The 17,347-nt window shown below is 44.3% G+C and overlaps 1 protein-coding gene across 1 annotated transcript in view; it reads right to left on the minus strand.

The window, feature by feature from the left end:
• The window catches only part of ITIH2 (inter-alpha-trypsin inhibitor heavy chain 2), a 29,358-nt gene that overhangs the window by 1,539 nt on the left and 10,472 nt on the right, over window positions 1–17,347 (minus strand). Inside the window, exons 9-20 of the mRNA XM_072147420.1 lie at window positions 15,809–15,925; window positions 15,073–15,241; window positions 14,405–14,530; window positions 13,728–13,909; window positions 12,856–13,044; window positions 12,532–12,671; window positions 11,262–11,434; window positions 9,065–9,280; window positions 6,853–6,966; window positions 6,166–6,364; window positions 1,508–1,680; window positions 168–279 (exon numbers count right to left, since the gene is read on the minus strand). Of these exons, the coding sequence (XP_072003521.1) occupies window positions 168–279; window positions 1,508–1,680; window positions 6,166–6,364; window positions 6,853–6,966; window positions 9,065–9,280; window positions 11,262–11,434; window positions 12,532–12,671; window positions 12,856–13,044; window positions 13,728–13,909; window positions 14,405–14,530; window positions 15,073–15,241; window positions 15,809–15,925 (1,910 nt within the window). The remainder of the gene's footprint in view (window positions 1–167; window positions 280–1,507; window positions 1,681–6,165; window positions 6,365–6,852; window positions 6,967–9,064; window positions 9,281–11,261; window positions 11,435–12,531; window positions 12,672–12,855; window positions 13,045–13,727; window positions 13,910–14,404; window positions 14,531–15,072; window positions 15,242–15,808; window positions 15,926–17,347) is intronic.

Raw genomic sequence — 17,347 nt, forward strand, 5'->3', positions numbered from 1 at the left:
CCCTAAAAAATGAGCTACAAGAGGAAAATGCCCTGAGGGAAGGAGAAAGGAGTCTCCTGGGCTATATGATGTCTCAATGAAGCACTTTGTTACAAAGAATTATAAAATATCGCTATATGTTATATCTATGTAAATTGTACATCTATTTTTTGTCTTTATATACAAACCTTGTTACAGTCAGCTGCTGTCCTTTAACATTCATCGTAGCGACTGGTTTCTCTGGATCAGTTCCATCTCGTATATCATAGACACTGACTTCAGGTTCCTTCATAAACTGACCTAGATAAAGATATGGATTGTCTATACATTTAAAATATATATTACAGACCATTCTTTAGCAGAAATATATTTCTTTGTCTGTACTGCTACCAATAACTGCAAAAGACAGTAGTTTGCCATTAGTTGAGCGAGGTTTATGTCAGAACCCCTACGAAGACCTGCACCAAAAAAGCCTTCAGTCACGGTGCTGCTCTACACTGCTTTGTTTTCAATGGTGGATCTTCATATAGGCGGTATGGTCACGTGTGAAGGGGGGGGCTGATTGGCTTTCGAGGGGCCCATGACCTCCCAAACCAATGGTGGATCTCCCAAATATATGAAGATCCGGCATCAGGCTAAAAAAAAAAAAAAAACTATACTCACCTTTGTCTTCTCCTTCCTGGCCGGGGCATACACTATGATGCGGCGTTGTGTGGCTGCGTGAGGTCACAGTGTATGTGTGTGCACGCAGGCGCTGTGAGGGCGGATAGAGGAGAAGACAGAGCTGTGGGGAGAAGAAGTGAAAGGTGCGTATAGAGTGTATATTAGTGTATTTATAGAGTGTATTTATTAGTGTAGCAGCTGTATTTCCTACCCTAGGAGCCTCGGCTTATACATGAGTATTTACAGCGCACAGAGGCTGGGACAGCCAGAGGTAGCATCCACATCTCCTACACTGTCTGGGAGAACTGGTCTGGAAGGCAGTCGGGGTGGAGGATTTCATGCAGTTAGGGAGTGTGATTAAATAGATGGGTTATAAGAGCATGATTGTAGTTCATCATTAAATTACCTTTATGTACAGTACAAGATTAAGGAAATAGAGCATATAGAGCACATAGACTTATTACTTAAGTCCTAAAATCCAGGCACATGTTGGGGGCCCTAGTCATGTGAACAGCCCGGGGCCCATGGGACACTCTTCTCTAAGCTTCCTGTGTCCTAGTTTTTAAGAAACAAAAAAGGCTTTAGCAATTATGCAAATTAGCTTGAGGAGCTCCAGGCTCCATTAACACATATTGAGCTTGGATCCCCTCATTTGCATAATTGTAAGTCTTTAATAAAAACAAAACAGGGCAAGAAGCTAAGAGAAGAGCAGATCCTGCCTGATGGGCACAGACCAGTATGTCAGTGTGCTTGGTTCACAATCCTTCATTCTGGTGGTAGATGTCCTTTGATGTACCGTACATAAGTGGTCACCAAAGAGAATGTAATATTTCTCTGATTATAAAGCTCATAACAGATAATTTACCTATTAAACCATGTGCTTTGGCAGAGAATGTGTCACTTGAAGGAAAGTATAACCCAAGGAAATCTACATTAATAGGATGATTCTTCCAAACACGATGCAGAACAATGAGGAACGTCAAATCATTATCCACAGTGATGGTGACATTGCTTTCCTTCTTCAATGATATAGCAAGCCTGTGAAAGCAGGAAATCCAGTTTAAGTGAACAAAATATCACAATGTGGTTCAAAATAATACACACAATATTTAGAACAACACTAGGCGTGTATGATTCACATTTCTTGCCTTTACTTATATCCCATGATACTATGGTTAGGCTTACGATATATTTGTAATTCTAAAGGCTGACATGCCCTTTCAAATAATTCATTTATCTGTGCTGTACTTCATGTTCTTTTGTAAGGACACTGAAAGCTGTTTGAGTTTATTTCTGTTGTCTTAGGAACTTTGTAGATCAGTGGTGCAAAACCTTGGGCCTGCAAAGCCTCTAGCTGGAGCCCGCAACAAGACCAATGAGTGCTTCTTTCATTGATGGAAGAGCTCATTGGTGCAGGAGGCTGACAAGTATTCGCTGCTCCCAGGTTTTCTTCTGCTGCTCTACTCTATGCCCTGACACTGTTTATATGCTCCATCGTCAGGACCCAGAGCAGAGCAACGCCCAGAGAATGAGAAGATTCAGAGCTGTGAGAACTTGAATCAGTTCTGTTCTGAGCATATCCATACCTCCCAACTTTTGGACAAGAGAAAGAGGGACAAAAGCCCCTCCCCTTTTTCTAAACCACGCCCATTGACCCACCCACAAGCATAGTATAATATCAACCTTGACGGTCCCCACATAGTAAAGTGCCCCTTACTTTGGCCCCCCACCCCCATGGACCCGTATAATATCCCATAAAGCAAATCTGCAACATATAAAACCCATCTTTAATTTTATCCTCCCTTGACATTTTGTTTTCCACTTTTATTTATCTCCCCAAACTTACACATAATATTATCTGTACCCCCACCCCTCCTCACATGTCCTCTATCCTCCTCATAATGTAGCCTCCTGTCCTACAGCCTCCTCCTGTAGCCTCCAGTCCTCCAGCCTCCTCCTGTAGCCTCCTGTCCTCCAGCCTCCTCCTGTAGCCTCCTGTCCTCCAGCCTCCTCCTGTAGCCTCCTGTCCTCCAGCCTCCTCCTGTCCTCCAGCCTCCTCCTGTAGCATCCTGTCCTCCAGCCTCCTCCTCCAGCATCCTCCACCTGTCCTCCAGTCCCACAGTCCCCTCTAGAATCCTCCTGTCCTCCGACCTCCCCCTCAAGCATCCTCCTGTCCTGCAGCCTCCTCCTGTCCCCCAGCCTCCTCCTCCTGCCCTTTAGCCTCCTTCTGTCCCCCAGCCTACTCAAGCATCCTCCTGTCCTCAGCCTCCTCCTGTCCCCAGCCTCCTCCTCCTGTCCTCCAGCCTCCTCCTCCTGTCCTCCAGCCTCCTCCTCCTGTCCCGCAGCAGCCTCCTCCTGTTCCCCAGCAGCCTCCTCCTGTCCCCCTGCAGCCTCCTCCTGTCCCTCTGCAGCCTCCTCCTGTCCCTCTGCAGCCTCCTCCTGCCCACTTGCAGCCTCCTCCTGCCCACCAGCAGCCTCCTCCTGTCCTCCTGTAGCTTCCAGCCCCCCCTGTCCTGCTCCTGTGCCCCAGCCCTCCCTGTCCTCCTGTAGCCTCCAGCCCCCCTGTAGCCTCCAGCCCCCCCTGTCCTCCTCCTTCAGCATCCTCCACCTGTCCTCCAGTCCCACAGTCCCCTCCAGAATCCTCCTGTCCTCCGACCTCCCCCTCAAGCATCCTCCTGTCCTTCAGCCTCCTCCTCCTGTCCCGCAGCCTCCTCCTCCTGCCCTTTAGCCTCCTTCTGTCCCCCAGCCTACTCAAGCATCCTCCTGTCCTCAGCCTCCACCTGTCCTCCAGCATCCTCCTCCTGTCCCCAGCCTCCTCCTCCTGTCCTCCAGCATCCTCCTCCTGTCCCCCAGCATCCTCCTCCTGTCCCCCAGCAGCCTCCTCCTGCCCTCCAGCCTTCTTCTGTCCCCCAGCCTACTCAAGCATCCTCCTGTGCTCAGCCTCCTCCTGTCCTCCAGCATCCTCCTCCTGTCACCCAGCATCCTCCTCCTGTCCCCCAGCCTCCTCCTCCTGCCCTCCAGCCTTCTTCTGTCCCCCAGCCTACTCAAGCATCCTCCTGTGCTCAGCCTCCACCTGTCCTCCAGCATCCTCCTCCTGTCCCCAGCCTCCTCCTCCTGTCCTCCAGCATCCTCCTCCTGTCCCCCAGCATCCTCCTCCTGTCCCCCAGCATCCTCCTCCTGTCCCCCAGCCGCCTCCTCCTGCCCTCCAGCCTTCTTCTGTCCCCCAGCCTACTCAAGCATCCTCCTGTGCTCAGCCTCCACCTGTCCCCCAGCATCCTCCTCCTGTCACCCAGCATCCTCCTCCTGTCCCCCAGCCTCCTCCTCCTGCCCTCCAGCCTTCTTCTGTCCCCCAGCCTACTCAAGCATCCTCCTGTGCTCAGCCTCCACCTGTCCTCCAGCATCCTCCTCCTGTCCCCAGCCTCCTCCTCCTGTCCTCCAGCCTCCTCCTCCTGTCCTCCAGCATCCTCCTCCTGTCACCCAGCAGCCTCCTCCTGTCCCCCAGCCTCCTCCTCCTGCCCTCCAGCATCCTCCTCCTGTCACCCAGCAGCCTCCTCCTGTCCCCCAGCCTCCTCCTCCTGCCCTCCAGCCTTCTTCTGTCCCCCAGCCTACTCAAGCATCCTCCTGTGCTCAGCCTCCACCTGTCCTCCAGCATCCTCCTCCTGTCCCCAGCCTCCTCCTCCTGTCCTCCAGCCTCCTCCTCCTGTCCTCCAGCATCCTCCTCCTGTCACCCAGCAGCCTCCTCCTGTCCCCCAGCCTCCTCCTCCTGCCCTCCAGCATCCTCCTCCTGTCACCCAGCAGCCTCCTCCTGTCCCCCAGCCTCCTCCTCCTGCCCTCCAGCCTTCTTCTGTCCCCCAGCCTACTCAAGCATCCTCCTGTGCTCAGCCTCCACCTGTCCTCCAGCATCCTCCTCCTGTCCCCAGCCTCCTCCTCCTGTCCTCCAGCATCCTCCTCCTGTCCCCCAGCATCCTCCTCCTGTCCCCCAGCAGCCTCCTCCTGTCCCCCAGCAGCCTCCTCCTGCCCTCCAGCCTTCTTCTGTCCCCCAGCCTACTCAAGCATCCTCCTGCGCTCAGCCTCCACCTGTCCCCCAGCATCCTCCTCCTGTCCCCCAGCAGCCTCCTCCTGTCCCCCAGCAGCCTCCTCCTGTCCCCCAGCATCCTCCTCCTGTCCCCCAGCATCCTCCTCCTGTCCCCCACGAGCCTCCTCATGCCCACCAGCACCCTCCTCCTGTCCTCCTGTAGCCTCCAGCCCCCCTGTCCTGCTCCTGTAACCTCCAGCCCCCCCTGTCCTCCTGTAGCCTCCAGCCCCCCCTGTCCTCCTGTAGCTTCCAGCACCCCCTGTCCTCCTCCTGTAGCCTCCAGCTTCCCCTGTCCTGCTGTAGCCTCCAGCACCCACCTGTCCTCTTACTGTGCCCCAGCCCCCCTTTCCTCCTCCAGTAGCCTCCAGTCTCTTACCTTCTGTCATTCTTCTCCCCTGGACGCGCGGAGGGGGCGTGGCCAGCCGGGGGCGGAGCTTGCTCCTCACATGATTGGTGCAGACATCATGTGAGGAGGGAGCAGGGGCTGGTCCCGCCTCCTCCCGGCCCCCATGCCTTGGCTGCTCTGCAGCTCTAAACTACGGGGGCTGGAGGAGGCGGGACAAAGCGGAAAAAGTGGGCGGGGCCCGGGACATTATCTCCCCTTTCCGTGGCAGCGTGACAGAGCCCATAAAACGCGACTGTCACGCTGAAAGCGGGACGGTTGGGAGGTATGCATATCGTTTCCAGGTTTTCTTCACCAGCCGTTACTCTGTTCAAAGTCCTCACGCTAACCAATATTACCAGAGTCAGTACACGGAGGAGACAGGAGAGATGATTTTTTTTTTATTTATCTCCCTTGTTCTTATATGTTTGCTCTTGGGCCTCCATTGTTATTATATGCCTGTCCATTATTACTAGTCTCCTTTGGGGTCTCCAGTATTATCTGTTCTGGGGGTTCAGCCGTTGCTCACGAAAGAACAGGCTTTTGAATTGTATAAACCTCTCGTTTTCTGGAGAGAGAAATTGATCAAAGTACAGAACCCATGATCAGGAATAAATGTTCCTAGGAGAAGTCATATTCCACAACTGGCCTCTCCAGAAATAACCCATATAGCAAACACATATAGTTTCATATAACAATGTGGAAGCTCCTCTGTGATATATGATAGCTTATTGCTGAATGAAATGTATACTTCCACATTTAATGGAAATGGAAGAATCACATTTTATATAAAGAACTATTGGTGTTGGTTATTAATTATTGACACCAAGTAAACAGCACCATAAATATGGGGGCACATTGTCCAGTGTAAATGACAAAACGCTACAGAGAAATTGCTGTATATATGGATAAATTATGAATTCATCACCATAGAGCAGTTATAATATATCTGACATGGAACAATCATAACTTGTGTTAATTCATATCAGCAGATGAAACAAATTATACATGTAGTTATCAGTCCATACTATACAATAAACAGTAAATGTAAAATAATTACACCTACCTATTATATGTCAAAGCACTGGACTCAGACCATTTCATGGTTCTTGTGTGTGAAGGATCTTTTAGTGTTATTTTCTCAGTGCTGATTTCAATCTTTATGTTTAACTGCTGGAAATACAAGCCAAATGTACCAAAGTAGGTGCTCAGCTTGCCATCCTTGGCTTTCTTAGCAGTTACAATTTTTCCATTAATTGTAATACCTGCAGTAAAAAATAACACACATTTAATTCTTTACTCCACTAAAATCCATGTATAACTTCAGTCTGTCATTTCTGCCTCCACAGACATTCAGTACATACTAACTGATGCTCAGCATCTTTCTGTTGTGAGGGGATTGAAACTACACTGCGACTAGTTTACGAAGGAGGAGAAGGACACCCTTCCAAACAATTGAACTTTTTGTAACATAAATTATAATCTGCACTGATTTCTTTCACAGTGTTTGAGATTTTGAAAGTCACTTGTCCATCACTCAGTCCCATGCTGGTGAATAGATTGAAGCTGCAGTACCATGTATAACCTCTATAAAATGTATGGCAGTATGTTTGATAACTATAGCCTCTTCACATAGCTGATCAATGGCTGTCAGGCCCCACCATTCTGATATTGATTACTTACACAAAGATTAGGTTATCAGGCACAGAAGGTGAAGTTTTTGGGCTCTCTTCCTAGTGAACAATCCTCTTACCTAATTCAGGATCTGACAACATGTTCAGGATACTTCCAGCCTCTGGATCAACATTGAAGCAGACATCAGTTTGGCTCTTCGGCAAGTTAATAATGAAATGTGGATCGTTGTCGACTGCAAAAACAGAACCATGATCACTAAATTGCATAATGAGTTACATGGAATAAACATGAGTCCATAAGTACCATGCTAACTTCATTCTGCAGGTATTTTTATTGATTTAATACTTTTGCTGAATGCACCTCTTCTTGCTAATACACTGTCTTCTTTGAGACATTGCTCTATTTCTAACATCTAGAATATCAACCTTTCACAATCCTATAGTGTAAGTGTCAAGCTATATGTGAATGGAACATCTACATGATTTTAGGAGCTGGAGGAAGGGGGAGTGAGCGGGTCTGTGGGCTGATGGGACAAAGTATAACTGCCAGGGTGGGAACACTGACAAGGATCTGTGCAGGTTTTTTACTTGGAAGGGAAAGTGTTCTGGTGAAATAAATACAATAATAAATAATTCCTTTATTTATATGGCGCACACAGAGCTTACCAAATCAGTCGGTAGAAGAAAAATGCTTCGGGGCCCTGTTATTGTTTACATAAATACAGTAAAGAGTGATTTTTAAATTAAACTTTCTGCAATATTTTCATCTTGATACACGAGACTATCTGATTAGCTGAGGGCCATGGAGAAGATGATAGATTCACTGTAAATAATAAAAACTCCAGTATCCATTTATACAGATATCTTTACATTCTGCACTTTTTACGCTGACCTTGGGGTGCATATACATGGCCAGGTCCTTGCCCTGGCAGGTTCCCGGTCGGGTACAGGGCTGGGAGGGGTTAACACTCTTCAACCCTCCACAGGCAGAAAAGTGGCTGCGCCGCATATCAAATCCTATACTTGTGGTATGGCTGCCCGGTTTGGACACAGTGTGGTGGAGCATCATGTGCTCACCGTGCCTTGACCAGGAGCCATTGAAGTCTATGGGGGCCATCTGAATGAGGCCTAACACTTCCTGTTCTGAGAACCACAGTCATCTCATTTTCATTACAATGAATTACAATTTCATTAGAATGAATTACAATAAAAGAGAATAGCACATGGAATATAGGATCTTCAATTCAGAAGATTATATTTTGATTATAATTATAATTTGATTATTATAATTTTATTATCTAGTTGTATTAGTATAATATATATGTGTTCTTTGCCCTTTTGGTGCCTGAAGTCATGTATTTTAAGGTTCAATCATTTCACTTATGCTATGAATTGAAAGACTTTCTTAGACACATGCCACATCCCCTACCGGAGCCTAGTCTTTTCTTGGGGCCTGGACGCAGCTGGGGCCCAGGATACCGGAGTGGCTGGCGGTTGCGGCTTAGGTACGCTGATGTCACGGTGCTTGGTATGGGGACTGGAGGGCTGTCCTACAGCCTGGAAGGTCTCCAGCAGGTGGTGTGTGCAAGAAATATGGAGGGAGAGGCTGATGTACTGGTTTCTGCCTGGGGCAACCCCTAAGTGTCTGTAAGGTATGTCCCTGGGTGATGGATGGGGAGCCCGTGGTGGTGACAGCCATATGCAGGGACTAGATGGAGGCAACGTTGTGCAAAATAATTCACCACCTCCTCTTTATTGAACAACAGCAGGCAACGGGCCTAAACAATTCACAGCAGAACTGGTATTGGAGTGGTCATGGAGAGTGGTCCTCCAGGCAGATGCAGGCTGGGATGGAGCTGTGTCCAGTTATGAATGCTGCAGCTCTTGTCCTGGGTTTAGCTGAGTATCAGCCCTGATGGTAGACTGTTTCTCTCTCTTCACTCTATCTGTGACATGATGTGCTCTCTAGTTGGAGCTAGGGCCTAAGAGGTCTGTGGTAAGAGCATGTGCTCCAAGATCTGTTCTTTCTGGAACTGACCCAGAACTGACTGACCTAGCCCCTCCCTGGCCAGGTGGTTTTTATTATCCTATTCAGGTGGTGGCTTCCTCTCCAATCACACTCCAGTGTACATGGTGCTATACAATTGGTTGACAACTCACATCCACTTAACCCTTGCCTTAATCTACAGCTGCTGATTTCCTGAGACTTACTGCATTTCCCCTCAATGAGTTGATCAGACTCACTAGATGGGTTCTAACAGGTTGAGGGCCTTATTCGCAACTTCCCCCTTTGGCAGGGGTGTTGCACACACACATATATATGTTACGTACCACAGTTTGGAGATCCATTTTGATCATTTTTGCATTGTTGTTTTAGTTGTTTTGGTTGTACAGTTGGTTCTACAGTTGGCTCTTCAGTTATTGGTTGTACAGTTATTATTTCTGTTACTCCTGCATTTAGCTCGGAACCGGGAGGATTTTGGCACTGTTCTTTTGTTGGTGGAGGTGGAGGAGGTGGTGGAGTAGTCTTCATTGATACAGCCAATGCTGAAAAAAAAAATAACGGTATAATCATTACTGCATTTTTTTCTTTCCTATGAAATATGCTTTATGCAATTATTTAAAAGAAAACACTAATCTCTTCTATAACTTGTATTTTAACATGACTGCATCACTTACAATAGGAATTGATCAGCAACCCACAGGACAGATGTGTGTAGGTGTTTGGCTCTTACTGTGGCCTTTGATACAATAGTGTTTTGCCACAATATTTTCTTTTTTCACACACAAGGAATACCATTGTTGTAGCAGAAGGATTACTGTTAGCAGGTACAACCAAATACGGAAGGGAACAGATTGGAGGGAGGGGTTACCCTCTGGATTACTGTCACCATCGAAAATCTATGTGTTCCATCAGTAAAATCTTATTCCCTTTAGAAAAAGAACTTAACAATGTCTGCACTGCAGAAATTGTTACGGTCAAGTGCTCAATATAAGCTTAAGATCTATTAAACTTTTTACAACAGATTTCTGTCATCATTTGCACTAATTGTATCCTAGTATTCTGATGTAAAATAAGTCAAGTAATAGGAGATGCAAAGTACGACTAGACAGTCTTAAAGGGAAGTTCCACCACATATCTACCTATAAAGGTAGATTGGGTGGTAAGTACATCTTTAGGACATGAGGATAGCCCTTTTAAGGGCTAATCCTCACGTCCCCCCACTCTTTTGCTAACTTTTGTTTTGCAAATATGTAAATTTTCTAAAGCGGCTACTGGGGTGTGGAGTAGCTGGAGCTGAGGTTACGCGTCGTGGCCACTCCACGCCCCAGTAGCTTCTTTGTTCCTCCTACCAAAAATCTTAGGCGTGAAGCTCCTCATAGCTGCACGCTCTCGTCTGAGAAACCTGCCGTGTGCAGAACAGCAGGCCCGCGGCTGCGTGGTCACTGCTCCGAAGCCGTAGCCACTGCGCATGCACAGACGGCAGGATTCTCGGACGAGGGCACGCAGCTATGAGGAGCTGCGCGCCACAGTTTTTGGTAGGAGGAACAAAGAGGCCACTGGGGCATGGAGTAGCCGCGGCGTGTAGTCTCAGCTCTGGCTACTCCACTCCCCAGTAGCTGCTTTACAAAATTTACATATTTTAAAAATAAAAGTTAGCAAAAGATTGTGGGTACATGAGGATTAGCCCCTAAAAGGGCTATCCTCATGTCCTACAGATGCCCCTCCCATACGATCTACCTATATAGGTAGATATGTGATGGTAGGTTCCTTTTAAACTATGACAGATTTATCATAAAGCATCAGAGTCTTATATGAATCTTGCACTGCATAAGAATGTCTAGTTAAACTCTGCACTCTTAGGCCCCTTGCACATGACCGAAAAATTGTATTGTAACTGTATTGTTTCTGCACGGGTAGCATACAGCCACATCCATTTCAATGTGCAATACGTCCATCCATATGTCCCTCCCTAGCTTTCTCTATCTTTTCGTGTCAGTACAGCCTTTCTGCACTCCTCCCTAGGCAGAGGGGAGGTGTGAGCATTGTTTCAGCCGAACATATGCTATACCCAGGGCCAGGACTCGCGTAACATACATCGTGTGCAAGGAGCCTTACTCATACCTATGACAGAATTCTGTCATACACAGATTAATAAATCTGGTCGAGTGAACATACACTGCTGTTTTCATTGACATCTTAAATCCTTTACACACGTCTATTCACTAATCGGGGTCATACCAAGGCGTAGCACATGGCCAGTTGGTGAGGTGAGGGGGAGTAAGTGGTCCTCACTCATCCCTTCTCTATTTAAAAGCTGTGGTGAGACACTGAGTACCCACCACACCATGGCCAGTTGCCATAGACCTCTTTGTGCAGCCATATCATCGGACCCCAAATGGTCGTGAAAATTGGATCTTAGACTGGGAAATATATATAATATTCTTTCATATACAGTAAATTCATAAAACATTTAGTTATATACAGACTAAACTTCAACAAATACTGTAACATGGTATTACTGACTCTGACAGCAAGCTCCTTTAAGTGAATTTGGGGAGTCAGCAAGCATTTTCTCCTTTCCATCTTCACTTTCTATCAGCAAGGATGTAAATGGAGTCACAAAATGGTGGGTGATGGACAACTGCATAATTTTTTTTGTTAGCGCACGTTTTGCTTCAGCTGTTGTAGCCAAGTTTCTGTAAAAAAAAAAATCACATTTGTTAAAGAAAAATAATCTTTTTGGGTCACACACTTATTCTTCTGTATTGGGATACAAGTCAGTTTGGTTGGGCCAGGAAAGTTCCAGAATTACAAAATATAGAAAAATATAATTTTTGCTATCTTGATTGATCCAATCCTTTCATATGCAGAGGGTTTCTACTCCATATGTCAAATCTATGTATACACTGGTTGTAATTATAAAGCAGGATTCAGGCTATTGTAATGCAGTGCCTGTTTGTCTGTTTTACCTGGTCATCATTGGTAACCAGGTGCATTTGAAATGAACAATGGGGCACATTTATTTACCCGGTCCAGTCGCGATCCCATGGTGCGTTGCCCGACGAGGATTCGGGTCTGCCGGGATTCACGAAGGTCGTGCTCCCGAGTTACTGCAGGTGTCGCTGCTGCGGCGAGGTCTGCCGGAGTTCACCTTCTTCTTCCCGGTGCATGTGAGTGCGTGTCTTGCGAAATCGTTTTCTGTCTCGTGAAAGCCGGCGCTGATGCGCCACAATCTGATCGTGCGCGCCAAAAACCCGGGCCAATTCAGCGCAAAACGGTGCAAAACAGAAATATTCGGGAAAACCCAAATCTTAGTAAATGTGCACCAATAAGTCACTGTATGTTTTCTGTCAATTGCCCATATGCAACCCATCTGGAAAAGGAATAATAATTTTCCAGTCTGATCCTGCAGCTGGACAAAGTGTAAATTCACTTTACGGTAGATCCACATGAGGAATAAAAATGTTGCTGCGCACACAAACGGTATAAATAATATACTGAACCATCCAATAAACCACCAAATTTGTGAATGCTATGATGATTGCCTTCAAATTATGGTGGAAATCCACCAGTGCAATAAAGGAAATCCATGTTGGGAAATAGTATAAATCAGATGCAGGTTTGAATAAAACAAGATGTTCAAAAACATTGACTTGAGTTATAACTACAAATAAAAATTTTACTTAAGACCAAACCCAATGAACCTATTGTGTTTGTAATCCGAGGACTGACAAGTATATATATTTTTTACTAAAAAAGTTAAGGTAAAATACAGTACTTTTAACGTCCTTACCTCTCAGCTAGTAGCTGGTTAATGGTCAGCTGGGCCCAGTATTGCTTGGCAAAATCAGGAAATGCATGTCTACTCTGCGCAAAGAAGTCATTCAGTGCTTCAACTTCTGCAACTGTTTGTATTAGGAAGTTAACATCATCCTGAATAGAAAATACATTTTGAAGTGTCAAGATAAAATAGCAATTTACATGGCCTTTATTTATGGCTTGTGCATTTCCAACTTGGACAAGATTTATCAATTCCTCAGGTATCAGTCACATGGTTTTGGATATTTTATCAATCTGTAATTTGCTGAAAATTACACAAAGTTCTTAGAACACTTACAGCTGAAGTTGCAGTGATGAAACTTTGGATGGGTGTTTTCTTGTCAGGATCAACTTTACCAGCTACAACTATTTCATCACCTCCAAAATAGTGGTGGAAATGGTTATTTGTGACATCAGAAATTCCATTTAATGGATATTCAAATATAATGTCCTTAAGAAGAGGTGTTGAGACCTTTTTATAAAATTCCTAAAAAAAATAATTGAACATTATTAGTTATCCATTGTTATGTCGTCTCTGTTGATCCACCATGCCTCTATAAATTGATAACCACATCCTTATGTTATTATGTTATTACATTTTTAGTAAGTTACGTAATATAATCTTTTTGTCCTGCAAGAGGTAAATTAAAGTTTCTGTTAATGACATAATTAATCACATAGAGGCTCATTTACTAAGGGTCCGCGGACTGCACTATTGTCAGATATTCTGACGATTTCCATTTTGCACTGCATTTAGCAGGGGTTTTTAGTGCACGCGATTGGATTTTGGCGCAGCAGCGCCGGCTTTCATGCGACACAAATCGGGGAGGCGGGACGTCGGAAGATCCGACTGATTCAGACTCAGCGTGGGACATAACATTTAAATTGCGCTGCCAGCCATTGGGAAGAAGAAGGTGAACTCTGTTGGACCTGAGCAGGGAAGCGACACATGCAGGATATTGGGTGCACACTTGTAGTGAATCGCGGCACAATCCATGATCGGCGGACATTCTGGATGGGGGATTGCGACATGGACAGGTAAGTAAATGTGTGTTTTTTAACCAAGGAGAGTATATTTAGCTTGAAATAAGTAATTCCCATACAATTAGCTCTTAAATAATGTTATTATCCAAACATAGCGAGCAATAGTATTAGTTATGCAGTAAAAACCTTAAGTTGGGCAGCTGTATCCTGGTTCCCAAAAATCCTCTGAGCCAACCCATGGTTCTCCTGGGCCAATCTTTCTAAGAAATCATAATCCACATCAAAGCCAATACCAAGGGAGTGAAGGGAAAACTCATCCCGGTTATTTGCTTTAACATTCTTAAGAATTTTAGACAGTTTCAATTCACCTGGAGGAACAAGGCAATACATGATGTCAGTATTGTTAAAGTATATGCTATTCATCTAGCAAACAGCTACCGTAGATTAAACATAATTTAGCTGGAGTAGAAATATTGGCAAACTCCTCCATGCTCATGCAAATGTTAAGAATGGGATAAGGAAGAATTCTGCAGTCAGTCACAATCGGTAGAAGCTTATTTCCCTCACATTTAAAGGATTTGAAAATAGGAAAGAGTTAGGAGTGTCCCGTGCCCATGATATGGTTGGTCGGTTTGCCAAAATCTGCATTTATCGTAATTTGTATATTAAAAACCATCAGCACAATACAGATAATAAAGTGGAACAAGCCTCCGGTCCACATTTAATAAGTTCATATAATGTATAATTACATAAAAGAGAAAATAATGAAATGTGTCAACAATGGTACATTTGAATACAACTTTTGTACAATAATCATGCATAGAGACCTTTATATAACCAATACAGCTAGCTGGTGTACTTACCCACAGTAGGGTCTCCATCTGAGACCAGCACTATCAATGAAACAGAGTTAGGATCCAACAGTTTCTGTTCGCTAGCTTCTTTCAGTATAAAGATTGCCCTCAAAAGAGCTTCATTGATGTTTGTACCTGTTAATGAATAAATCATATTGGTTACAAGATATTGAATAATCTGCCTTTTATGGATAATGGTATATATAAAGGGGAATTAAACCCGTATCACAAAACTTGACAAAAGGTAGCAGATGAAGCACCAGGATTGATGAATTCCCGTAATCCGGATTTCATTATTCTGCTTTTTTTGGAAGCCATTAAGATGACTGCACAGAGCATATCACAAGGGTGTCTGGAGTTACCAGACCCTAGAGTAATTTTCTGGAACACAAATTTCTGGTTCGCTCTAGAGAAGCTTATATTTCTGTTATTTTTTAACATGCCCACTACTACAGTATTTGTTTACAGTGTTGCAGTTAATGTTATGGTGCTTTTATTTTGGTCATGTATTTAATTTCTATATGTAATACACTATGTGACCGTTAGATGGTATCTTGTTCATGTTTTGTGGAATAGATTTTTATGCAATAAAGATAACACGCTGTGATATTTACATGTGCATATTACCTATTATATTTGACTTAATAGCTACAACAACAAACATTTTATTTTTTTACCTCCAATAGGTTGTATGTTTTGTACATATCTCTTGGCACTATCTTTTTCAATAGGTGAGGCATAAACAAGCTCGTCTTTCCAGCACCGAATATTATGGTTAAAGTCAACAATGCCAAACTGATCATCTGGACGAAGGTCATCCAAGATAGCTTTCATGGCTTCAATAGTCTGAAAGGATAAAAGAATGAGGGAGATTTTAATGCCCGGCATTTTTATGTAATCATTAATCTCTATATACACACTTAAATCATAGGAATTGAGGATCAAGTTTGTTCAAACCCAAACAATTGCTAGAGCAAAGGAGCATCAACGCAAAGTGACAGTTCTCTGACCTTCTAGATTGAAGATCGCTATAGTTGGGCAGTCAGGAGTAAATGTGTTGTACTCCAATGGTGTACAGATCCTCATCTGATGCTGACTCATTTACTCCTGACTGCCCTACTATAGCAGTCTTTACCACTTCTCTTATTTCTCATAACTAGCGCAATCTGGGTTTATGGACCGGAACATCCCATCTTGACTACTTTATTTTGGATTGCTAAATCTTCTTAATAACAGTACTACTTCTTGCATCATAACGTAGGAGTGCCAAATCTTTACCACTAAATTAGAATTGGTAATGTGTTCCGATGAAAAAGACTAAACACACACATGGACAATGGGATGAAAGCATAACCAATCAGAAGCAGCTATAATCTGCCTGCACATTAAATGACACCATATTATAACACTTACTTGTCTCATTTTGATCCCCCACATGGAACCGCTGACATCAATAACAAATAAAATATTTTTTGGAAGTGGGGGCTGATTTTCTGGAGCAAAAAAGTGCAGGAAGTATCCATTGAACACCTAAAATGAACAAGATCATACCATAAGAAGAATAAAGTGTGATTTATTTCATATTCAGCTTCATGCCATAATACATTCAATGAAAACTATTTTCCTAATATTATGTTCACACAACCATCATGGCCTCTGTTGTTAATGGGAATCTGTCACCACATTTTCACATATGTAGCCAGAGGCAGTTTCCCACCGAGCTCTATTAACTACCTAACAGCCTTCTTTTATCTAAAAATTGTTTCCTTTTAATCCACATAAAATCAATTTACCGTATATACTCGAGTATAAGCTGACCTGAGTATAACCCCTAATTTTAACACAAAAAACTGACTTGAGTATAAGCCAAGGGTGGGAAATGCATTGGTCACAGCCCCCCAGTATATAGCCTGCCAGCCCCCCGGTAGGTCCTCTTCTATCCATTATGGCTCTGGCATCGGCTCTGTGTCCCCAAATGGTCTGTCGTAGGCACCGTAATGTCAGCCGGTCGCTGACATCATAGTGTGTGCTGATGCTGACGCACACATTAGAATGTCAGCGTGCGGCTGGAGTCACGATGCCTGTGATGGATGATGCAGGGACACAAAGCCGATGATGAAGCCACAATGGATAGAAGAGGACCTACCGGGGGGCAGCACATTTTTTGTGCTGAAAAATTCGGCTTATACTCAAGTATATATACAATATTTTTCCTGGCATCAGAGGGGGAATGTCTTGCTTGGCTGTCTCCCATCTAGGCCTCTCCATGTTGCATGCCTCTTCTCAGCAGTCATGTGATGTCATCTAAGATCCTGTTACCTCCAACAATCGCAAACTGTACCCCATGTGTGTATTGGATCACATGAAATCACAGAAGTAGATATGATGGTAGATTTTTCCTGCCTGCCTCTGCCCTAATCTGTATTTTAATAATCCTGGAACCTAGTAATTAGTAATATGTAAATTACTCCAGAGGCCACTGGGGCGTCTAGTAGCCTTAGCTCCCAGTGCCCGAACAAGCTAGTACACCCCCAATAGCCTCTGCTGCTAATTTACATATTACTAAAATAAAGTTTATAACTAATGGTTAGGTTCCAGGATTATTACATTACAGATTAGAGTAGAGGCAGGCAGGAGGAATCTACAATCAGATCTACGTCTGATAGTAGAATCCTCATGTTATTTTTCTTTTAACATACACCTGACAGATATGACAAATCCATTGTTGGTTCACAAATCTTCCTGAATCTAATGAACTTGTAAGGTCAGCTAAGCTTCAATATAATGCATGGCCATATCAATACTTTTTACTACTTTATACTACTCACATCATCAAAACAAATGGATCCCCAACTAACCCGGGCAATTTATTTTGATTAAAGCTAAATTTTTATTATTTTATTGGATGAACAGACTAGTTGAGAATTCTATGACCCTTGTGCAATCCCAAAC

The sequence above is a fragment of the Engystomops pustulosus genome, chromosome 4 (genome assembly GCF_040894005.1).
Source record: "Engystomops pustulosus chromosome 4, aEngPut4.maternal, whole genome shotgun sequence".
Classification (NCBI taxonomy): Eukaryota; Metazoa; Chordata; class Amphibia; order Anura; family Leptodactylidae; genus Engystomops; species Engystomops pustulosus.